The sequence below is a fragment of the Magallana gigas genome, chromosome 3 (assembly GCF_963853765.1).
Source record: "Magallana gigas chromosome 3, xbMagGiga1.1, whole genome shotgun sequence".
Classification (NCBI taxonomy): Eukaryota; Metazoa; Mollusca; class Bivalvia; order Ostreida; family Ostreidae; genus Magallana; species Magallana gigas.
In genome coordinates this window covers 33,518,420-33,542,229 of record NC_088855.1, presented here as the reverse complement: position 1 = coordinate 33,542,229, position 23,810 = coordinate 33,518,420, and the positions used below count along the sequence as shown (strand labels likewise).

The window sequence follows — 23,810 nt, the reverse complement described above, 5'->3', positions numbered from 1 at the left end:
GAAATACAATTCGTGAATGGCACTGACATTAAATACATACAAAGCTCAATTTTCATAAATATTCCAGTCCGAATTTCCTCTATCACTTTTCAAATTCCTACCCATTTTTGATCCAATTTTACAAAAAATTGAATGATGATAATACAAAAACATTTATAGTATTAAACTACTTATATTGATCTTATCCTGTTGGCATATAATTTATATGAGGTCAATGATCAAAATTTTGAGATATGGTGTCTTTTCTCATTTTTAAGCATATTTGAATATTTTTAAAATTCGGGCCATACGGTTATTATAATGAATAAATGAGGTAAAACTAACAGAAAATATGCAAAATTATATAGACTAAAATATAAAATCTTAACTTTTAATATTAGTGTACTTCCAAAAATATTTTAGCGGAAATCAAAATCTGCAAAATTTAGTCCGAATTTCCTCTGTTTGGCTAAAAGTCTATTTTTGTTTTGGCATAATTCCATAATATAGTAGAAATATCGAATGTTATGTTAATAATAATTCATTTCACAGATACTTTTTGTGTTTAGAACAAATTTTACCCATGACATTGAACTTTATAACAATCCGAATTTGAGAACTCAAACCCTGAGTAAACAACACCCTTAAGAACTATTTAAAATATACATATCAGTCTCTTAACAATTTTAGTGATATTAACTTAAAAACCAAAAAAAAATAATTATTTGACTGGTAAGTTCACGGAGGATTTTGCCAAGATCTATAGAACTGGAGCTGGCGTCTTTTACATGTCTGATCAGAATAGATATGGGTTTTCCCCTTTCCAAGGTATTCGACTTTTAAATAACTTGAATATTCAGTGTGCTCAGACAGTTAACAGGTTCAAAATCAAGTCATTTAAAAGTCGAATATCTTGAATATGAGATGACCCATCACTTTTCTAGTTAAGAGGACAAGGCCCCGGGATCGTAAGAGTTATACATGCTCACTTTTAATCTCAGTCTCACTTTCCCTACTATCTCATACTTTTATCTTTTTTTTTTAAAGTGAGACAGAGATAAAAAAAAAAAAAAAAGAGATCGTCTAACTTTTATGGCCCATGGGCTCCTTAAAAGATAAACTACCCAAATTTGACAAATCTGTTCTCTGAAGAACAGAGCATGAAAAGGAAATCCCATTTGTGTGTTAAAAAAAGCATTATCTCGTCGAAGAAATAAGAATCTTTCCAATCTTTATTCCAACAAATTAACAATTGTGCAAGAATTAAGAAAGTAGAGCTTTCGCACGGGCATATTTACTAGTTTCATTATGCATATTTACTACAAAATAGTAAGTAACACGTCTTGTCGCACATACCATTGCATTTATCTCATCATCTGTAAGGATGGCTCAAAACGTTTGGGTAAAGTAAAGTGACCTCCGCAGAAGCAACAACCGTTCCACGATAAAGACCTTCAAAAATCAAAGAGTCCGACGGGATCGATCATTTCAACCTCTGGGTCATAAATGGGAAGATATGACAGAACATTGGCATTAATTCTCCCTGGACGGACACAGTAAAAGGAAAGTTTTGAATGCACAGACTTCCTCACGGGCAGAGTGATCTCAGACTTTCAAGCAGTTTCGAGTAGTTGTAGTTACCGTGGTAACCTTAACATATAAGGAGAATCAGCTGTTCCTTCTGTTTAACTTTCTGGTCGGCAATAATGAGATTTAGAATTTGAATAACTCTTAACGGATAATTCACGACATGATTCAGTAAATATTAACAGGTAAAATGCATCGTTGGTGTTTCATGCGGGTTATGTACTTTGCTAGCATTGTTTCTGCAATGTGTTAACTACCTTTATACGCGCATGAAACATTATTGTTTGAAATTTTTGAATTTTTTGACTTTGTTTGTCCTCGAGGTTATTCTATTGCCTTGCTCTAGAACTACTCTCCCTAATTTCTTGTTCGAAACGATGATTACAGTCTCAAAGTGAAAACATGTACATTTTGCCTCAACTACAACAGGGGTGCGCTACGGCCGTGTTACGGCTTCCTTGGGTGAAGCGCAACTCAGCGTACATTTTTAGATCTCGCATGGAAACCATGGTAATTGTTGTGCATGTCCAACATCCGCCGTGCGTGCTTACGGGAATCGTACGTCGATCCTTCCAGGATCTTAAGATGCACTTGCGAGTCTCGCAAAATTTTAATGAAAATCCGCCCGTACACGCAGGTACGACCAGTTGTGACTGAGGCTTTGTGACACGAGATCATCAATTTTCAGGTACATATGTATATAGGAAAATAGTTAATATGCAATAAAAAGTTAGATATTTAACTACATGTATATATGAACCACTTTAAACCAAACTCTATTATGGTAAAAAGACACATCATAATAATTTACTCTTTCCTCATCAACTAAACTTTCAAAATCTTTCCTTCATTTCTGTGCACATACTTTTTAGGTTAGGTATAGGTCCACCTCTTAGTGTTTAATGGACAACAACAGAAAACCTCTAAAAATCATGATATTTTAATTTCACTTTTCTTTTTCTTGCGCTTTATCTTCTTTTTGACTTGGTTTAACACTTCCTCTGAATCTTTCTCACTGACAGTTTCTATTGTCTTTTGACTTTTTTCTTGAGTTCCATTATGAGGAGTTTTACTTTCTTTCATGATCTGTTCAACAGATATGGCTGCCTCGGCTATTCTCATTTCTTCATCAGAACTAAATGTAAAATAAAACAATTTTTTTAGTCTATATATCTAAGCAATCTATAATTTTCAAACATTGATATATCATATAAACTAAACATTAGTTGTCCAAAAAGGACTAACCACACCCCCCCCCCCCCCACCTCTCTGATGGGCCTCATTTTGATAGATGCTTTGTTGATGACATGACCTTGACATTAGTCAAATGACCTTGAGACAGAGTCATGGCACACTGTAAAGTCATGATTAAGTCACAAAGTATCCTTTGTGCTAAATCTGGTGTTTTTCTATAAAAATGTTATGGCCAAAGGCGAACTATTTTGCAAAATTAACTCCCTTGTTTTGTTTTTTTCTTTTAAAACAATAGACAAGACACATATATAGAATAGAAAAGCTTGATGAATCAATATGTTAGTTTTTTTTTTACAGATAAATTTTGCAGATAAATTATGGATATGCCATTGTATCCTCCTCCTAAATTTCTGCAATGGAGTTTGTGAAATACATTTACATGTATCATGTGATCGAGATTCAGTGTATTTACAACATTTGATTTGACACTGTATTGTTTAAACTTGTATATCTGTTTTTATCAGAGCATGCTGTTTAGAACCATTTTAACAAGAGCTTGGACTTTGGGTAGTTGTTTCAAACAGCAATGTGACGTAGGCCTGTCTATTTCATTGCTGGCCAATCAGCAATGGCTCTTTGAAATCAACAAGATTTGTCTGGCTTTTGAGCTAAGACTACGTAATCGGTGCATATTTCGCCTGAAACTGCGTCATTTTGAACTTGTTTTGATGCAAGAAATAGATAGCTACATCCAACTGAAAGTCCAAGGTCTTGTTAAAATGGTTCTATTACCTGTCACTGCTGCTACTCAGTTTCCTTCTCTTGACCACAGGTGGCTTCTGTTTCATTTGTATTTTTCCATCTTCACCGCTATCTCTTATTGTGGTGGTGGAGGAAGCAAAAAGCCTTATACCTAAAACAAATTCATTCAGCTTTGCATTTCATCACAACTCAGTTCATCTTCTCATTAGTGAAAGCTTGTATGAAGGTAAAAAGCATTGCAGAAAATGTACATAACTTGCATTTATTAAAGTCTTTGTTTATTTTTTACAATCATTGTAAGCTATTTCAGTATATATTTACCTGTAAGGGGTAAATGAAATTCATTGATAGAAACTAAGAATGCAGATTTTTATGTACATTGAATTCTAATTTATTAAAATCAACACTAAAACTGTGAGAGCAGAACGAATAAAAGATTAGTTGCAGAATTCTTCGTTTAATAGGTCCAAAAACATGCGCAACTTTTTGTGTGCAACAAATCAACAGTTTTTTGTATACATGGAACTGTAGCTCCCATGCAGTCCGAAAACTTGAATTTCTCATGGGGCTACAGTTCTGCAGCTATTAAGAGATGTAAAATTAAACTTGAAAGAAGATACTGTACCTGTGTCTTGTTCTCCATTTTCAAGTTTCTTTTTTTCTGCCTCATCTTTTTCTTTCAGATTTCTGTCATTAAAGTAGAATAAATAAATTGAAATTATTCAGCCTTTTTATATATTTCTATGATTAAATAACAATACACATGTACTACTGACTGGTCCAATAGTTCTGACAACTTTTTGGCGACAAAATCACGAAATTCTGGTGTTGTATTCAGAGGATTCGTTTCAGCCACAGGAGATGATGACCTAAAGCAAATTTACACATTGAGCACATTGTTTAAATATTTTACACTTCCACTAACATTGCCTTTTGATTTTCAATTTTTCCCTGTTCATTGCAGAGGTGAAAACCCTAAAGAGAGGAAGCTTGACTTTTGAAGACAAAATGAAAACTAGCCTTTTAACCACAAGAATTAAAATTCACAAGAAAGGCATCAATGTAAAATATAAAATAACAAAGTAATTAATTTTTTTTTTTAATTTTGAGGAAGAAAATATAAATTTAAATCTATTGCAGTTGTTTTTAAAAAATAATATTTGGTCTTCTCACCTCAGAGATGCTGGCATCTGTTTTTTATAACCTTTGTTTTCTGTCTCTTCAAAAAGAAAAGTGCAATGAAATATGAGAATTACAATGTATTCTGATACATGTATGCAATTCATCATTTCAATTCCAAAAAGAAAAGACAATCTATTCATAATCAGATATTTGATAAAATATCTATAAATTGTAATCCATCATCATGACCATACAGTCTGGTTTGGACTAGAATTATAGTACATTTGTTAACTCAAAACAGGGTATCTCTGCTCAAATAATAATAGTTATATAGTCATTTATGACTAGTACGGGTTGATATCTGGTTAGTAAATTTCATACCTGGCGAGGCCAAGCCGAGCCAGGTATGAAATTTACAAACCAGGTATCATCCTGTACCCGGTCACTACATGGCTATGTAACGATTATATCTTAATGACTGCCTTTGTGTAAATGACATTGAGATAATTAAACAATGAAAATCAAGCATTTTATAACAAAGTTACAAGTTTCAATTGGGATATAAAACCTGACGTCACGATACTCTAAGAATGACGTCATAATGCTCAAGGGGGGATATATTTCGTACTGACTGTGTATGGAATATACACGGTCTCCGCGTGACTGCTGTTAGCCAATGATTTCCTTACAATTTAGCAGGAGGTAAGATATATATTTATACAGGCATTGAATTGATAAGATGTTTCTCCATGAACTTTGAGAAGTATCAGAAACATTTTCGAAACAACTTGGGACCAACAAACATCTTTTAAGCATTAGGTGAGGGACAAATCTATACATGTGTGAAGCCTTGTCAAAAAGAAGGTGCTAGTTTCTTTAAACATGTATATAAACAATAAATTTTTATGACTTTACAAAGTATTTCTAAGACATCATACATTGAAGTTACTAATGTAAAATGAGCAAACTTTGAGGGATAAAAAAAAATTAAGCATGTGAAATGTGGCCAACTTATCGGCAATATGCATGCAATCATATAAAAGGAGAGCATTTTTCTTCTTATTTTTTAAGGCTTAAAGCAAAAAGAAAATAGCTATTATGTCGATATTAAAGGTGCCAGAAGTCTTTTAGAAAATGCTGAAACATCTTGATCTTCGTTTCAAAAAGTCTAAATGATAAAACGTTGTATGCGATTTTGGATAGTGTTTCATAAGATCATTAATTTCTTTTTATTTTGAATTTTGCGAAACAATCAATAGAATAAGTTGTCAATGAGCTTGCAATGATGACCGACTGTTGACGGAATGCATACATATACATATCAAGAAAATTCGGACTGTAACGTGTTTGTGATATATTCATCCTTCAAATAAAAGAAATAAATAATGGCACCAGTATAACTATCTTACTTTTGCATTCTGTAACGATGGATTCAGCGCATACCGCTGCCTCTTTTAGTTGTTGAATTTTTAATTCATCCACTGAGCTATCGGAGTCGGACTCGTCTTCCATTTTATTCAAAACATAAATACGAATGTATATGTATTTTAATAAACGAAAATTAAACATATAAATTTAAATATTATTTTTATTCTATTTGTTTGATGAATTTAAATCATATAGTACAAAAAAGTATTGGTTATTTAATTGGAATTTTGAGAAATCGTCAATTATTCTTGTATTTTTGTTTTCGTTTTTTCATATTTGAATACTATGTCAGGACACTAAATAAAGTAGTCCCTTTATTACATATACATACGCACTCTGAATAAATTCTGCATATACATATTTGAGAATTACTTTGTAAAATTGCAAGTTATACTTCTTTTTATAATTTTATAATTTTGTTATAATAGATCATCATTATAAAAAGCATCCGTATAAGACGTGTATGAATTTGTCTAATAAACAGGAAATGGTGTGATTTGGTTACATGAGGCTGTGTTTAGTTTTGTAAAGATACAGAAATATCTCACTAAGTCATTGCATGCTTAATTGATAATTCTTGGAATTATGAATTCAGATACGTAGATCGAGAAAAGCTGCATGTGCAGGATAATGTTCTTGCAGAGACGTAAAGAAACTTGCGAGGACATTTTGCATTTCAGTCTAGACAGTTTTCGCGCACATTGATACACTATTGATAACGCAAGACGTTCAGAAGCAACCCAAGGAGGGAAATGGCCAGCACTAATTATAATGCACTGAGTCGTGCACAATTAAGCTTTGAATATTTACACACAAACTCGTAAGTTCCAGTTTCATAGCATATTGTTTGCTTACAGCTTTGTACATACCCTTGTATGAGTCTGCTATAGTTTGATTGGGAATGCACACACAATATTTGCTGAGACATCTTTCAATTGACTGAAATGAAGAATTTCAAACGTTAACTAAAGAATCTCTAGGTTGTCATTTGCAGATCTTGATTTTTAATGAGATATAGCAAGCTTTTGATGATGTATCTTGATAAGATTACAAAATCTGATTTTCAAAAGTGTTTCTTAAACAGTTGTTCAAGTTTCAAATTGTTTTAAATATTATTTGTGTTTTAGTGTATTAAAGAGTAGTCTTTTAAATTTTCAGAACTACCCATGAGTTTTTGTTTGGTGCACTGGCTGAATTGGTTGACAATGCTAGGTAAGTATTTCACCAATATATGTCATGGTGAAAAACATGATTGATATCATTTATAGTTCTGTTTGATTTTTATTTTCACAAGGCTGAAAACTAATTAATAACTTATTTTGAATAATCTTTAATCCTACAGTCTTCAGAATTTGATAGATAGCTGACTTAATTTGTGGTTGCTCCAGGGTATTATATTATTTAACCATATATTTTACTAATGTCCCAGACATTCTATATTTAAAGTCATCATTTTGATAATGCCATATACTTTGACATACTTTTTTAATTTTCAGAGATGCAAGTGCTACAAGAATGGACATATTCTCAGGTTTGCCATTTCATTAAATTTTCATGCAATGCAGCCAACGAACTTTTAATCATATAAAGAGTGACATTGTCATTTATCTTTATGAAAAGTTTCATTGTTAAAAAGAAAAAAAAAAAAGAATATTGTTCATTGTACGGGATATTGATTTTTGTATGGTAATATAGGATTAAGGAAATAACCAGTGTTGGTAGTATTCATGTAATTGTTGATAATGAATGATAATTTCTTCCATCCAGAGCCAGATGAAAGTTTGCGAGGGGGATACATGTTGTTTTTTGTTGATGATGGGGAAGGAATGGATCCAAGTAAGTTGAAGGCTACAATGTTTAAACTTCTATACGATCACAATTCTTTATCATGCTTCTCATTGTCGGATTATTGTGTAAAACACACTGACAACAGTGTGCAGTACTTTTCTTTGTGGGAAAAAACCCTTAACATTCTATTTTTTAAAAAATATTTTCAGATGAAACAGCAGATATCATTACATTTGGAAGATCCACAAAGAGGTCCTTAGATGAGTCCCATATTGGAATGTATGGGAATGGATTGAAATCGTAAGTTTAGGAAGAATTATTATTTTATTCAGATCTACTAAGTTCAGATGCTTAAACATATACCGGAAAACTTTGATATGATCAATACATTTATACCTGTAATAAAATTTCTGCTTAACCATAAATGATTTGTGCCCCCTGCAAAGTCCTTATTGAACCTATGGAAATTGCTGCACATAAAGATAAAGACAACAATTTGAATGCTATAAGGAAGTGATTTCTAATTCCTATTAGACTGTGTTGTGAAATCACTTGTAAAAAAAGATAGTTTATATATATATATATATATATATATCCATCAAGTAATATATTGGGTAACATCCCTGTATTTATGTCTTAATGTTGGGTTCTGCCATCCTGTTTAATTGATTAAGAATTTTTTCCTTCAGTTAGATGACTTTGCTGAACGGCTTTTCAAACTTCAACTTATTTTGATTTTGAGCAACACGATAATCCTCCCCACTTATGCATTATTAACTCTTACAGGGGTTCCATGAGGATTGGCAATGACCTCATTCTTTTCACAAAGAAAGGAGCAACAATGACCTGTCTGTTTTTGTCAAGATCGTTTCACGAAGAGGAACACATTGACGAGGTCAGTTGAAAAATGATCAGAGTAAGAAACAAACTTAAGGAAGAATATGCTTTAGTGTGATGTAAAGTTTAAAGGTAAAGGGTGAGGGGCAGGGGTGGAATGAAGGGAAAATATGAGGGTTCAGAAGGGAAGGTTATTGCTTCTTTTATATGTTATTTATTTCTGTGACTTTATATGGGTGAAGTTGAAGTTGACATTCAAATCATAAGAAAATAAAAGAAACAACTAAATATTGAATCATTGTGGATAAACAAATATATGTGTTGTTATTCTTTATTGCAAATAAATATTTTCAGGCTTCCTGATATTAAGTCAAACAAATACAGTTTACTTAATTATCTAATTTACACAACAATTTATATATGTATAAACTTCAAGTTTTCAGAAAGTAAGCTTTGTTCTTACATATACTCCATAGCCACAGGAAATGGTTTGATTTAACAAAGCTGTATATCATATATACCTGATATTTTACCTATCTTGATATACTGTGATATGAACTTGATTACTAGTACATGTACTTTCTTTTATAGGTTATTGTCCCTATTCCATCCTTTGAAACAAATACAAGGAATATACTTGTAACAGGTGCAAAAGCCAAAGAAAAGGTAACTGCATATAAGAAAACAGAAAATTTTCTTTATAAAAGCAAATTTTTTTGTAAATTATTTTAAAGTATTTACTATGTATTAGATATATATATGACATATGATAGATAAATGATGAACTTGAAGGACATATTTTGTTGACCTTCTCTCTTCTTTTCCTTCTACAGCAAAGATTAGAAATGGAAATCATACTGAAGTATTCTCCTTTCAAGACGGAGGATGAGTTCTTTGCTCAGTTTGATAAAATCGAGGGCAACACAGGAACTGTAGTGATAGTGTATAATATGAAACTGTTAGACAGTGGAGATCCAGAGCTGGATGTGTTGTCAGATCCAACAGACATTCTTCTTGCCAATCCAGAGTCCGACTTTGATTCCGATGAGGGGTAAGAAATACATTGGAGATTATAGGAGCTTTGTAAATCGTGTATAGTTTTTACTGGGTATATTTTTATTGTGTTTTGCAATTTCACTTGATTATAACGATAGCAAATTGAATATATGGATACACTTACATGTAGATACTATATTTTTTTTCTGTAAATGTATGGATTTGACGGACATCAAAGAGAATGTTTATAAACTTGCATGTAAACTCCTGTAATTGCTTTTGATGTAAGCTTTTGTAATAAGCATTTAAAATCTGGTGCTTTCAGTTTAATGCCAGAGAAGAAATCCTTCAGAGCCTACACAGCAATATTATATGTGGATCCTAGGATGAAAATTTACTTACAGGGGAAAAAAGTGCGGACTAAAAAACTAGCGTGTTGTTTATATAAACCAAAACTATATAAGTATTCTTCAAACCGATTCAAAGCACGGTCAGAGATTGAGCACCAAAAGGCAAAAGAAGAGGCTAAACAAGCTGAAGCCAAATCGAGGGAGGCAGAGAGTAAAGCCAAGTGAGTGTGCAGAAGAAACCAACTACAGTTAATTGGTTTATCAATGAGAGAGAGACAGCTTACATTTTAGCAAACAGAACTATCAAAACATATTTTTTACAAACGTTAGGCATGACATTGTTATTTCTGGACTGAAATTTTTTATAAGTGTGCAGTTTTTATTAGTGAACTAAGAGAAATTTATGTGGAAATTTATTAATTTGACTGTATTTAAAGTTTATTCGGATGCATGAAATTTTCATGCATTTGTTCTTATAAATTTGCTTGCTTTCTCTTCCTAGATTTCTAGAAAACAAGTATGGGGATGCTGTAACAAAAGCACAAAGGGTAGGTCCTTAGTACTGCAATTTATTTATAGTACATGTAATATCTTTAATTAATTAATTCAAAATACCTGTGTATGTGTTTGGATGAAGAGTCAACCATGTTTTATTGTGGTTTTTTCACACACTGTTGAACAGAAAATTGGTCAGATATGAATTACTAGTATTTGATTACAGGATGTAACTTTTTATATTGCACTGCATTTTCGGATCATATTGAAAAATGATGAACATGTGTTTTGTTTTTTCACTGAACCCCTGACATGACACAAACTAGGTAGTGTTAAATTACAGCCAACTTTGATCATCTGCAGTTTTTTTGAAAGTCAAATATTGATCTAACACTAGTAAACAATCTGTTCCCTTTATTGGGGTCAAATTTTGTAGATGATATCCCTACTGTAACATTTCATGCAGTCTGCAATTAAGTCTATTGATTTTTTTTCATTCACTCTGAAATTTGACAGATATATTCTGTATTTTCTGAAGATAATATGCACCTTTTTCTAAAATAATTCTGTGTGAGAAAGGGGTTCGTATTATACACCACAATGGAATTGTGGTGTTTTTTTAAAAAACATGTAATGCATTGGCTATCATAATTTGTAATTCAGTAAATAGCCTTTATTCTGTTAGGTTACTACAGTATGTAGAAATTATTGTTGGAGTGTATTTAGCAGAAAATGTTTTGCTCTTAATCCTTTGATAGATATATTGTTTTAAAAAGGCCATTTAAATCAGTATGAACTGTTTATTTGTCAACAGACCTATACAGTCACCATCTCCTTGTACGCTGCCATTACAAATGTTATTAATAAATCTACATGATAGATGCTGATTCCGGGCCTGATTGAGTCAGCCTATCAAGTGTTTTTCGTAATTAATAAGCATTTAAGAAACATGGTTAAATACTACTATTTAAATAAACCACTCATCATGAAGAATCGTTCACCTTTATTTTTATCACCTCTGTGGCCCTATTGAAGCCATTGTCCTTGTCACTTATTCATGCTGATTATCTTGGACATATCCTAGGGGCAAAAACAGAAACAAAACATCGTACACCCTCAGTAAATACCCTGTTGTTCATGACTGGTCACCCCTTTGAGCTGTTTGAAAATTGACGCTATGCAGAAAGTCTCAATTTTAAAGAAATTAATTAGAAAAAAGAATATTTAAAACTTTAATGGTTGTTGTTGTAGACTGAGCTAAGAAAAGCACAGGAGCATGCAGCAGAAATGAAGAGAGATGCACTCTTAAAAAAGCAGGTAGCAGAAAGGAAAAGCAAGTGAGTGGCAAAGAATTTTTTTCTTTTAAGAATATTATTTAAGTACATTTAAAGCTTAAGTACAGATGGATTTGAGATTTAAGATTAAGAAAAGTCACAACTTTCAGTTTGATATCGTACAGTTAAATTTTTCAACAGATATGAAGATGAATTCAAATACTGAAGGGTAGCTTTTTACTGAAATTTATCAGATCAGTATTTTTTACAACTCATGTAATCTTGTAGAGCTCTCAAGGACCCCAAACTTCTGAACTTTATTTTTGGTATAAACCTGGAGAATCGAGCCCATGATGGTGTGTTTGTGTACAACTGCAGTCGTCTCATCAAAATGTACGAGAAAGTTGGACCACAGATGGAGGGGGGAGTGTAAGTAGTAAACTGCTCAGAAGTTAGTTTGTAAGGTATGGATTGGCTATGCGGGATGTAAATAGTCTGTAGTTTGATAGAGAGGCATTGTGTGTAATAGTAAATAGCTGCCATTTTATTATTTAAATGATATGTGTATGGTTTATTTGATTTTGAGGTAACAAATACAATGGAGCTGATTATTAGACCTAATTTTTATGCAGTTTCAAATAGCTTTAGAAAATGCATGGCTTTCTTGAAACATGCATAGCTTCTACCCATCATTGCATACTGCTACATGTATTTTGTGGTGCCCTGTTCTGTGTTATTTTGAATTATTTGTCCCATTTAACCCAACACCTGGTTTCATTGTTTCCTTGCCTTCTTAGTGGAAAACATTTACCTGTGCGCAGGTAGGTAGTATATAATTATGATGGAAGTATAAAGGCTTTTGTTTTATTGCATAGATTCTCTCCCTTTCCATGCATGAACATGTATGTAGGTGGTTTGATTGTGAACACATTTTGTTATGCTTCTCTTAATTTGCAGATAAAATGTGGTAATTAAATCAATACCTATTTGTATTGCTTTCGTAAGATAAAAGTTTCTGGGTTTTTTGTGGATAGAGATCCTCCTGTTTAGTTTTTAGGTAAAATGTTGCAAGTTACCGGTAGTTCGTCAATTTTTTGTTTGATTCTAAGTTGCCTAAAAATTAAGAGAAACAATGACTTATTAAATGAAAAAGTTGCAATTCTATGTATCCAGTTTTAATCTCTTGAAATGAGTTTGATTTTGTCTGAGATTTTTAAATATTTTATCATGATAAAGAAAGAGAGTTTCAACCAGTTATTAGATGGTTGAATAATTACCACAATGAACATAGCATGTTTTACCAATTTCTTTTGTTTGCTTCAGGGTTTTTGTGCATATATTTTTCTCATACAGGTACAGTTTACTTGGTTGGGCAATTACATAAAAGCAATTATTTTTACCTGTAAGAGCTTTAGTACCTGTACATGCATGTGCAAAATTTTGGTAGAGGCTTTGCATATGTCATTAATGGGATATCAGTTCCATTGGACCTATGCCATCTCTATTGATTTCTGTGGCATTTACAGATTCTGTAGCGGGGTGGTGGGTGTGGTGGATATCCCCTACCTAGTGCTGGAACCCACCCACAACAAACAAGACTTTGCTGATGCCAAGGAATACCGACACCTGCTGAAGGCCATGGGAGAACACATGGTGCAGTACTGGAAGGACATAGGCGTGGGTTAGTCTGTTTCTCTGTCTGTGATTGTCTGTGATGGGGAATCCTTAATATTTGTGCAAGATGGCTCTATTTATGTGAATTTCATTGGTACCCCTTACCTACAAAATTTAAACCTCCAACGAATTTTGAAACAAAGTCTTAATTCATGGTATATAGAAGCAAATCTATACAAATTTTGTTGAAAAAAAGACAACCCGCCAGAAAATGAAGCCAAGGAATTTTTATTTATTCGCACAGTAGGTCATTTAATGTAGGGCCACGACACCTGACATGTTAAAGTTTATTCTTAATGACTTACCATTTTTCTATTGTATGTGTAAGGTTTAGGGCATTTTGTATAAAACTACACTGTACATGTAATTTGTTTAATTGAACTCTGTTGTTGCAGATATAGATACAATTTTGATCTTTTATTACATTAACATATACATATATTTTGTATTGATATATACATGTACATGTACCTTATCAAACTATATGCTGACTCTAAAGTTTTTAAATGATTCCATTAAAATTATCTACAATGGTGTAGTTTTTTCAATTAAATCTTACATACTGTGTTAATAATTTATTATTGTATCATTTTAGTTCAACAAGGCGTTACAAAATTCTGGTAAGTATTTTCAATTCAAAAATCCATACCTTCTCTAATTACACATGCTATTAAGGTTTATGAAACTAGGGTTAAAGCTTTCTGATTTGGGCATGTAAAGAATGACTATAACTGTTTTGATTGCTATGAAACATAAACATGACCTGCAGCATTTTAATTTACAGGGAGAATTTTGGTTATATATCACAAAAGTGGAAAGATCCTCCATCACAAGATTTGAAGTTTGTCAGAAAGAGGGCCATGCAAATCAATGTTACCTTACAATGTGGTCAGTTTTGAATATGACTCCTAAGAATTTGATGAAAGATAAAAATTAATATATCATATTTATAATCAATAGTATGATATTTGATCTAATATGATATTGCAAGTTGGCATAAAACTAGCATTAATCAAGTAAACATTATCGATCACAGTTTGACTATTGTTTCAGATAATTGCTTGCGGTGGCGAACTTTACCATTTTCATCCAATAATATTGGCAAAGATTTTGAGGATGACTGGGTCTGTGCAATGAATCCGGATGTTCAACACAACAAGTATGAAAATATGTTCTGAATTATGAATCTGCATTGATAAGGAAACAGATTTGAATGGTTTTATTTGTAGCAAATACTGTAGATTCGTAATTAAAGGTGAGCAATAAGAATCAACATAAAATTGTGAGAGGCACACCTAGCAGGTTTTAAAATCTATTTTTTTTTTCCCAGACAATTGTGAACTTTATGAAACTAAGATAGAAATTTAGCGTTCACGATGTTTAATTTTTGCATTGTTATGCAAAATGACAGAATTTAGTACTGGCGTAAAATAAGGAATCTACAGTATTTTGTAAGTGTTGGATAGTCTGATCTAGCAAGATGGTCAGAACCTCTGTATAAGGAGTATAGGAATTAGAATAAAGCAAGTAGTTAAATGCATTTTATATTTATACCTTCGTTTTGAAGGAGTAGGGTGTACTGTTTTACCCTTTCTGTGTGTCTATAACAAATTTCTGTCACATTTTTCTCAGCAATTATTAATGGCAGGTGCTTGAAATTTTAACATGCTCTTTGTTAAGGTATGCCATATGGTGGATTTTTTTTTTTTAAGAATTTTAATGTCAACTTCTTGTTGAATGTTGACTTTGCTTATTTTGTATATTTACATTGGAGCAGTATTCTCAGAAATCTCTAGTGAGCACTGGCTCACAAATATTTTGATTATGTTGATTGAAATTGTATACTCTCATACATGTGTTAATATTGTTATTTTCCATTAAGATGCTCAGCAATAGAACAAAAAATGAACATACCGGAGGGCATTCTGAAGAAAGAAGTCAAAACAAAGGAGCAGAAAACAAAAGACATAGAGGAGGTACGGCTTCAGATATTTAGAGATTTTGTGTGGCCTCTGGGTTTTATTTCAACACATTTTAACTTTTTATGAGCTCTAGATTCCACATTTTCCCTATCCAATTTTTTACTGTTTTTCAAATTTATATTTTATGCATTACACTCGTCATAAAAAATTTCAGGTGTACATTAGATGTTATAATATGAAATTTACATATATCTACACATAATGGTACACTGAGAATTAAAAAAGTAATGTGTAGACATACATGTACATGTATATTAACATGGAAACAGTTGAGTAAGTTGTTTTTTCTGTGTGTGATTTTTTAATCCATCTTCTTTCTTTTTTGTAGGAGATAAAGAAAAAACAAGAACTACTTCAAAAAATGAATGTATGTACTTTTAATGCATTTGTATAAATTAATTCAATCTGTATTGTGACACAATCAAAACAATTGATTTAGATCAAAACATGGAATAAAGTAAAGTAATTGTTGGTCTATATCCTCATAGAAATCCAAGTCAGTGACTTCATCACGGCAGGCAGCTGAAATGGAAAGGAAACGACGAGAAGAAGAAGAGAGGCAACAGAGGGAAGAAGAGGAGAGGAGGAAAAAGGAGGCAGAGAAGAGGAAACGGGAAGAGAAGAGAAGGAAAGAAGAGGCAGAGAGGGAACGAGAGAGGAAGGAATGGGAGAAGAATGAGAGACTGGAGAGAGCCAGGAAAGAGCGAGAAAAGGCTGAACGCGAAAGGAAAGCCAGGGTATGCTGTACTCTTATCACTTATTGATATTGATTTTCTTTCATTGTCGTTTACATATTTCTGTGTTCACAGATGTATAAGCAGTACTATTTTCTTAAATTTATTTGTAAGTAAAACTGGGAGAATTTGGATATTATAGGAAGCAGCTGTTGCAGCAAAAAAGAGGGCAGCATCCACCCCAGCCTCAAAAACCAAGACCACAGTCAACAATTCATCTACGTCAAAAGCCATCCGATCTTCAGCAGTGTCCCAGTCGTCACTAAAGAATCCCCGAGTCACACTGACTGATATAGGAGCTCAACAGGTACCTAGTGCACTTATTCTGGAATCAGCATATCACAACAGCAAACTTGCAATTATAGGATTTCTGCAATATGTTATATGCCTTACATTTTTCATATAGACCAGTGCCTCAATAGCCAAGTTATCATAATTATGATTTTTGGCTTTTTGTAGAAAATTAATTTTAATAAGGTTTCAATTAAAAAAAGCATTTGTTCATATATTTCATGAAATTTTACATATATATGAAGACTTGAACTTAAAGTTCAATACTTTGTTTACCATGTATATGTCTTAAACAATTGCTGCAATATGTGAAGTTTTAAATTGTGTATAAACTTTGTGTTTGAACAGAATTCTAATGATAAAGAGGAAGTGAATTCCACTGGGAAGAGGAAGTCACAGATTGCCAGTGATTCTGATGAGCCAGTTAGTCCTGCCAAAAGATCCAAAGCCACATCTTCTGTGGACTCTGAAAGTGACAATGTGAACTCTAACAAACACAAGTCTGTGACGACGCAAGCTGATAACACAGAAGATGAGTCACCACCCATTAAACGTGGCCGGAGATCTGCGTTCAGTAACTCCATTGCTGATACAGTAGGCATCCTATCAATGTCATACCAAATATCTAGATTTGAATGTTTACAAATACTTGTAGCTTAAGGTTTGGGATTCACCAACAGGATATGAGCACAAACATACCTCAATCTTCTGTCCATCAAGATATACATAACCAATTCATTTAAATGCATGTAGAAGAGAAATCCTACTATAGGGTTAAGGTGGTCAGAAAACCACTAATGCTAAATCTACAAAATTTGGGGCAACAACCCCTCCTACACACACACCCACCCACAAAATTATATTTGAATTTTTCATGACATATCATTTAAATGAAAATACAAATGTGTGTCAAAATTGACAAAAATTGTTACTTTCCTTGTAGTCATCGTGTGACGAAGAAATGAAAGATAATGATATACATGCTCGTTTATCCTCAACAGATGCTGATAGTGACAGTAAGTGAAGCACAAATTGCTCCAAAATGGTGGATTTGCCTTTCTTTTAATTTATCAAAATTGTGTACCTAAATTTATTAATGTATTTCAATAGGTGACATCGGGACCAAAGTAGAAGTCCAAGTCAGTAAAAAATGGTAAGTTTTAAGTCTCACATGACATTGAATTTCAACAAGTACACATTATTGGAAGTATTGGCAAAAGTACAGGAATGAGCTGGAAACAGTAGGGATTAAATTATACCCTTTTCAGATAAAAAAAAAGGTTTTAGTCTTAAAATACAAATTATGTCTGATATTGATATTTTTATATCAGTATGCTTTATTTTATTTACCAGGCACTGTCAATAAGGATGAGCAGTTGAAATCAGTTTTGCATTTGTAATGGCCAGTAGTGATCAGTTTTGCATTTTGGTGTATAAATATTGAAGACATGAACTTGATATAAAATATGGGAACATTTTAATCAGCAAAACTGTTTTGGTTAAGATCATGTTTGTCTGTGTTGCTACATGAAATAAGCAAGCGCAATCCCATCCCCCCCCCCCCCCTTCCCCTAGGTATCCATCATTTTTATACAGTAAGAATATTTGGGGTCAGCTGCATGAAATTTTCACGAAAACCTGTGGTTTGATGTATTGAGAATTAAAGATATCATCCTTGTCCATTCTGATCAACAGTTTGTATTTTAATGAAAAAAAACAAACAAGCAATGGATCTGTCATTTTCAAGAAAGTTTTATAGAATTTTCTCCCTTTGTGTTAGGATGTACAAATTAATATACCGTATTTTTCAAAAATTAGATCGATATGGTTTATTGGGCAAAGGAGGTTGTTTTTAGCCAAAAAAGAAAAAAAAGAATAAATAGGTCGACTTCGAAGAATTGGTCGAAAAATTACCGCTAGTTTTAATGAATAAATGGTTTAAACCAATAACGTTATCATATGGTAGCCTTTAATCTTATTTCACAGTTTTAAACAAAAGGGAAATAAAATGCATTTCTTAAAAACATCGTCAGAAAATGTCTGAAATTGCATCAAAATTTTCAAACCAATTAATTCAGTACGGCCGGGTTAATTTAAGATCATTTTTTATTACTTCTCTGCCATGTGTACAAACTGGTGTAAACCGGGGGATAGTAACCTAGCCTGGAGGCATGACTACGGTAGCACATTTCAGAGACACCTGGCTAAGATTTCATCGAGAGTTTTATTTTGAATATACAGAAAAAACACAAATTGTTTTTTTTTTTATTTCTACCCGACGATATTTTTCCCCCGTATTTACCCTTTGTACGGTTCTCATTTTACTTTTACCACGCGATATCAATTTCCTGTTTATCGTAAGCACACGATCAAAATGCATGACACCATGTAATAATGATTGAAAGATGATTCAGTCAACGATCTAAGTAAGAAATGTAAGAAGAAATAAATTTATTCACATTTAATTTGTTTAAATGATAAATTACTACTACAGTATATTGATTAAAATCCATACGATTTTTACACAGAAATTCAAGCAGTATTATAGTAAGCACTCATGATTTAATTGGAGGGTTGCATCAATTTTTGCAAAATTTCATATCAAATTTTCCAACAAAAAAAAAACATAAATAGGGCGAAACGATGAATAGGGCGAGGTCCACGTGTCAGGAAAAAAAAGTATTGACCTAATTTCCAAAAAATAGGGTACATGGTGTTCAAATAAATATCTTAGAATTATAAAATCATTATCTTTGTCATGCTGGCTCTCTTGTGCTGTCCAGTAAAAAGATATTAATTGAACAACGACAAGTAGTTAACTTACTGGACAGAGTGTGAGACGGAAAGAGATTTACTGGATGTAGTCAATTTAGAAAGGTGACATTATATAAATAGTGCCTGTTTGGGAGGATAACAGTTGAAATTGACACCCCTCGAAAACCATTGTCAACCTCCGCTTCGCGTCGGTTGACAATGGTTTTCTCGGGGTGTCAATTTCAACTGTTATCCTCCCAAACAGGCACTATTTATTTTGTCATACTGAATGTCTTAATTTTTAAGAAAATTTTACTGCTTTTATATAGGAATAACGTGAATTCTACAGCGAACCCTACGCGCATAATTTTCGCGCATGTAACATTTTTTAATGTTACCCGTTGCTAAGTGCGTTGCTAACGCTGAGGGTAATAGTAAATATTATTAACTGCGTCTTAACCAATCAGATTTCAGTATTTAACATGAAAGTATAACAAAACAAAACTGTTTCTATTTCAGGTACACGGGACGAGTAGTCAAAGTGAACCACGCTGACAACAAATGGAAAGTGAAGTTTGACAACAATCCGAGGGACAAATACGATAAATGGTGAGTCCAAGGAATTCATTATCATTGATAAAAATTCTGCTCTGAGCAGTTCAACAAAATTGTATTCACAGGACTTCACAGGCTTCTTTAAACATATTTTGTTTAATTTTAGGGTGCTATTGTAATTGTTATATATACATGTATATATATGCATGCATTCATTATTTATGAAATACTTGCAATTATGTACTTTGTAAATCACAGTCCCTTATAGTGTCAAATTTACAAGTACATGTACAATAAATTGTCAAAATGAGTTGGAAAGGAATGCATGGACCAGCTGTTGTATTTTGCTTTGGTTATTTCGATACCTGTAACCAGTATTTGGTTCTGCATTCTCACAAGCTGTTGACAGGGCTCAGATATCTTTCAGAATTGTTCATGTTTTCCTTTCCCTTTTGATGCACTGCAAGCAAAATTCTGTTAGCTACTATTTTTTTTTTTTTGTAAATCAATTGTATTGAAGTAGTTTTCAATGGCAAAATTATTTGACTTGTGTACCATGCTATCAAGCAATGATTTGCAAGAACACTGTTTGCCTCCTGAAAAGTTATGGATGAGATAACAAATAATTCTCTCATTGAAAAAGTATACTATGTTATTATATGGTTTAATACTGGGATACATTCTTTGATTGTGATACAATGTGTATACTCTAAACAGTCAAACAATGTGACTAAAAGAGAAAGGGGCAGTGGCCATTGAAAAACTAAATGCCTGTCTTTCTGTAAGGGAAACTGAAAGGTGTTGTTCAGTGCATTGTCAAACTATGTGCATTGTATATTGTACAGTATTTCATGCATTAACGTTGACACATTGGAAATATAGGCTTTTATGGTGAATCAGCAAATTTCCAAAAAAATTAATATGCCAAAATTGGTTGTTTAAAATTTGCTAAACAGTTATTAAAAATATAAAAAATACTGTTTGCAAGCTACGGTACTTTTTATATGCCAGTACATCTTAAAGTAGCATTACTGTAAAATATATGAAGTTCATGGCTAATGATATTTCATTCTCTTTTAGCTTATTTTAAATAACTATTTAAATTTTTTTTAAGATATGATGTTTTCAATTTAATTTATTGAGAAATACATCCTTGAAATCTGTAGACCAAACATACTTGAAAATACAAAGAAAAAAGGGGTTAGTGTTCAACCCTCTGTGTTAAAAGCTAATATAATCTAATTTTTTTAGCTGCATTGACATGTAACCAGTAATTATACCCCCCGCAAACGAAGTTTGGGGGGGTATATAGGAATCACCTTGTCCGTCTGTCGGCCCGTCTGTCTGTGCAATTGTGTCCGGTCCATATCTTTGTTATGGAGAAACATTGGAAGTTCTTAATTCACACAAAGATTGCTTATGACCAACAGTTCTAAAAAAAAAATAGAGCAGTTGTTATTTATAGAAAATGGACGGTGAAATAAATTCATCCAATATTTCCTGTAATTGGAAAAATACACGCATTATGATTTTTATCTTAGCGGGGGGTATCAATTGTGAGCTTGCTCACAGTACCTCTAGTTTTAAATTAGCAGATTAATTACACTAAATATTGTTTTGGATTATGCCCAGTAATAAGTTTGAATATGATGAAGAAGAAAAAATTCTGCATAGGACTGCATATTTTCTTTATTGACCTTTTTGCACTTTAAACTAGCTAAATTTTTTCAAAAGTAACCATCTAATTTGAAATACAGGTTTTCTGAATATCAAATTTAATTTGATAAGTCTTACACAGTTTGATTAGTTATCTCCTCAGTATTTAAAAGGCAAAATAAAATATGGGGGTTAGTGATATACCCAGTAGTTTTTAAGAAAGAGGGCTCAAAGGTAAAATTCTGTATTAAAAAAAAGTTGCCAGGGTGGATCATCAGATTAAACTAGACACAAAGTGTGGAGTTTGATATGATGATCTGTGCCTGGCAGCTACACCTGATCAGACTCTTTGGATCAAGTTACTTTTTGTTTAATCAATTCTAAATTGTTTAACTTTTGAACTAAATGATCTTTTGATCTTTTAATTAATGAACTCTTTTAAAAAAAAAAACCCAGACATTATTTATTGTGTATTTCATCATCAGTTTCAGAGAGGAGCAAACCACAGTGTGGTGATCTGGAAAATTGGGTCAAAATTAACAGCAATAACAAGAAAGGAAAATTGATGGTTATATATGATATTAATTTTAAAGAAAATGATCATGTGCACAGTGGATTTAAAATGTGACAAGTGGGACACATTCATTTACATACCTGTTAACCCTTCTGCATTGTGCGGGAGACTCCCACAAAACAGCTTAAAAATCTTAAATTTCCCGCATCCAGCCAATTTCTTGTGCGGGAGACTAAATTCTCCCACTAACTTATATGTCTTCCCATAAACCCCCAGCCACTACTAAATCTTTACATGCAAATTTCAACAACCACTGAGGGTTTTTCTGTGATTTTGGCCTTGAACCGTTATACCACTTATAATAAAAAGTGACACCATTTGCTCCTTGTATTATACCATGCAAACTAATAATAGTTAATTTTCTGAATATTGCAACACAAATTGTAATTACAAACTGGCAGTCATAGAAATGATCAAATGTAAAATGATTGCAAATGCATTACAATTGTAAAATAAGGTATCTAACATACCGGTATATTATTTGTATATTTGCATTTCTTGAGAAAAAAACATTGTTTACGCAAAATCTCCCCTTTAGCCAAGTTGGTAAGGGGAGATTTTTCCCACATAGCAGCTTTGAATGGTTAACAGGTATGAGTTAGAAAAAAATCAGATCAGCAATTCTCATCCCTGAGAAATGTAAGAGGCAGTGTTTAAGGCAATCAAATGGAAAAAAAAAAACATCATCACAGTAATCATACAGTGAGTTCTTTGTACTTAATTTTCAATGTTCTAGTTGCACTAGTTGATTTCACACTGTCACAAGACCTCCACTTGATCAGCCCAACCTATTGGGATTTCTGCCAGATTTGTCAGGTTCTGTTTAATATAAGCAACGGGGCGCATTTTGTATACTGAAAAATTCTATATCTTCTGTTTCTGTGATTTACTGCGCCTCATGTCCAGGACTGCCCACCGTTGGTTTTTTTTTCAAATAAATTTCTTTTTCTTTAGTATTTTTGGATGGACTTTTATATGGATTTTGTACATCATATATCTTATTAATTTTGTTTTATTTGTGTCGAAAGCTTTTGATGTACTAAAAATCTTTAGATATCAGCTTGGTTGTGAATTATATACAGTAGTTGTTCAACATAAATTTAAAAATATGCAGGGGTTTCTTCCCTTTCATCAGTGAGTCACCTCTGAACGAAATTCCTGTCCCGTCACTGTAACTTCTTGTTAAGTGAAAGACTGCCACCATGACAGGTTAACAGTAATTCCTTTACCATCTTGATAAGACCTTTTCCAGCTCTACTCTCTTTGTGACATTAGTCCTAAGCTGTAGAGTTTGTATACAGTGAACTACACCGGTGACATCATCAGATAACATTATACCGTTAGACCGGTCCCTCTCAAGACCCGCTGGGGTCAGTCATCCCTCCACCCAGTCCTTTGTGTCTATTGTCAGACGACTTCTTGACGCTTTCATTTCTCAGCTTGATGCTGACATTTAAATGTACGCTCATCACCGCTTTCTACATGGCGGACCACCTCTTGGTCATTTAAATGGAGAAACGTACAAATTAGACAGGAATGTCCCCTGGATTTGATTAAAGTGCCATAATGCCTGCACTTTTTCTTTGAAAGAAAACTTGATCAGGAGGCCTTTCACCTACCAGGCCAACATAATTTCCATTTCATAGATGCCACTTCTTGCATTGCCTGCTATATTCCCCCACCTCCACCTCAATTTTTTTTCAAATCTTTATAATAGTTGATTTGCATTAAACAGAATAAAGTTTTATTTTCAGAATGTATCGATGTGTCAGGAAATC

The 23,810-nt window shown here is 32.9% G+C and overlaps 2 protein-coding genes across 4 annotated transcripts in view; one reads left to right on the top strand and one right to left on the bottom strand.

The window, feature by feature from the left end:
* Positions 1 to 2,490: 2,490 nt before the first annotated feature.
* LOC105334803 (hypothetical protein) lies at positions 2,491 to 6,190 on the bottom strand. Of its 2 annotated transcripts, XM_011438384.4 has the most exons (6): positions 6,054 to 6,189; positions 4,696 to 4,741; positions 4,299 to 4,391; positions 4,148 to 4,209; positions 3,553 to 3,673; positions 2,491 to 2,701 (listed from the first exon to the last, which is right to left on the bottom strand). In XM_011438384.4, exons 1-6 carry the CDS (start codon positions 6,154 to 6,156, stop codon positions 2,497 to 2,499), a joined length of 630 nt encoding a protein of 209 aa, XP_011436686.3. In that variant the 5' UTR covers positions 6,157 to 6,189; the 3' UTR covers positions 2,491 to 2,496. The 2 variants fall into 2 exon arrangements, with proteins under 2 accessions (XP_011436686.3, XP_011436694.2); XM_011438392.4 differs by lacking the exon at positions 4,299 to 4,391 and having other exon boundaries at positions 6,054 to 6,190.
* Positions 6,191 to 6,544: 354 nt separating this feature from the next.
* Positions 6,545 to 23,810, top strand: part of LOC105334821 (ATPase MORC2) — a 30,797-nt gene continuing 13,531 nt past the window's right edge. Inside the window, exons 1-25 of one of the 2 annotated variants that reach the window (XM_034462067.2) lie at positions 6,545 to 6,892; positions 7,231 to 7,284; positions 7,569 to 7,603; positions 7,840 to 7,908; positions 8,070 to 8,160; positions 8,647 to 8,755; positions 9,289 to 9,363; positions 9,531 to 9,748; positions 10,019 to 10,264; positions 10,546 to 10,591; positions 11,790 to 11,875; positions 12,101 to 12,241; positions 12,610 to 12,633; positions 13,339 to 13,493; positions 14,082 to 14,106; positions 14,271 to 14,374; positions 14,540 to 14,645; positions 15,369 to 15,462; positions 15,797 to 15,835; positions 15,957 to 16,205; positions 16,345 to 16,509; positions 16,842 to 17,087; positions 17,437 to 17,509; positions 17,604 to 17,646; positions 19,767 to 19,856. In XM_034462067.2, coding sequence (XP_034317958.2) covers positions 6,825 to 6,892; positions 7,231 to 7,284; positions 7,569 to 7,603; positions 7,840 to 7,908; positions 8,070 to 8,160; positions 8,647 to 8,755; positions 9,289 to 9,363; positions 9,531 to 9,748; positions 10,019 to 10,264; positions 10,546 to 10,591; positions 11,790 to 11,875; positions 12,101 to 12,241; positions 12,610 to 12,633; positions 13,339 to 13,493; positions 14,082 to 14,106; positions 14,271 to 14,374; positions 14,540 to 14,645; positions 15,369 to 15,462; positions 15,797 to 15,835; positions 15,957 to 16,205; positions 16,345 to 16,509; positions 16,842 to 17,087; positions 17,437 to 17,509; positions 17,604 to 17,646; positions 19,767 to 19,856 — 2,651 coding nt within the window. In that variant the 5' untranslated portion in view covers positions 6,545 to 6,824. The remainder of the gene's footprint in view (positions 6,893 to 7,230; positions 7,285 to 7,568; positions 7,604 to 7,839; positions 7,909 to 8,069; positions 8,161 to 8,646; positions 8,756 to 9,288; positions 9,364 to 9,530; positions 9,749 to 10,018; positions 10,265 to 10,545; positions 10,592 to 11,789; positions 11,876 to 12,100; positions 12,242 to 12,609; positions 12,634 to 13,338; positions 13,494 to 14,081; positions 14,107 to 14,270; positions 14,375 to 14,539; positions 14,646 to 15,368; positions 15,463 to 15,796; positions 15,836 to 15,956; positions 16,206 to 16,344; positions 16,510 to 16,841; positions 17,088 to 17,436; positions 17,510 to 17,603; positions 17,647 to 19,766; positions 19,857 to 23,810) is intronic. The other variant, XM_034462068.2, reaches the window with a different exon arrangement.

What these genes read in the sequence shown, in the direction of transcription:
- LOC105334803 (XM_011438384.4), bottom strand. Translation starts at nt 6,156, where the DNA reads ATGGAAGACGAGTCCGACTCCGATAGCTCAGTGGATGAATTAAAAATT. An exon ending in CATCGTTACAGAATGCAAAA is followed by an intron (nt 4,742 to 6,053) that starts GTAAGATAGTTA and finishes TTCTTTTTGAAG; the next exon opens with AGACAGAAAACAAAGGTTAT. An exon ending in TTGTCAGAACTATTGGACCA is followed by an intron (nt 4,210 to 4,298) that starts GTCAGTAGTACA and finishes CTTTAATGACAG; the next exon opens with AAATCTGAAAGAAAAAGATG.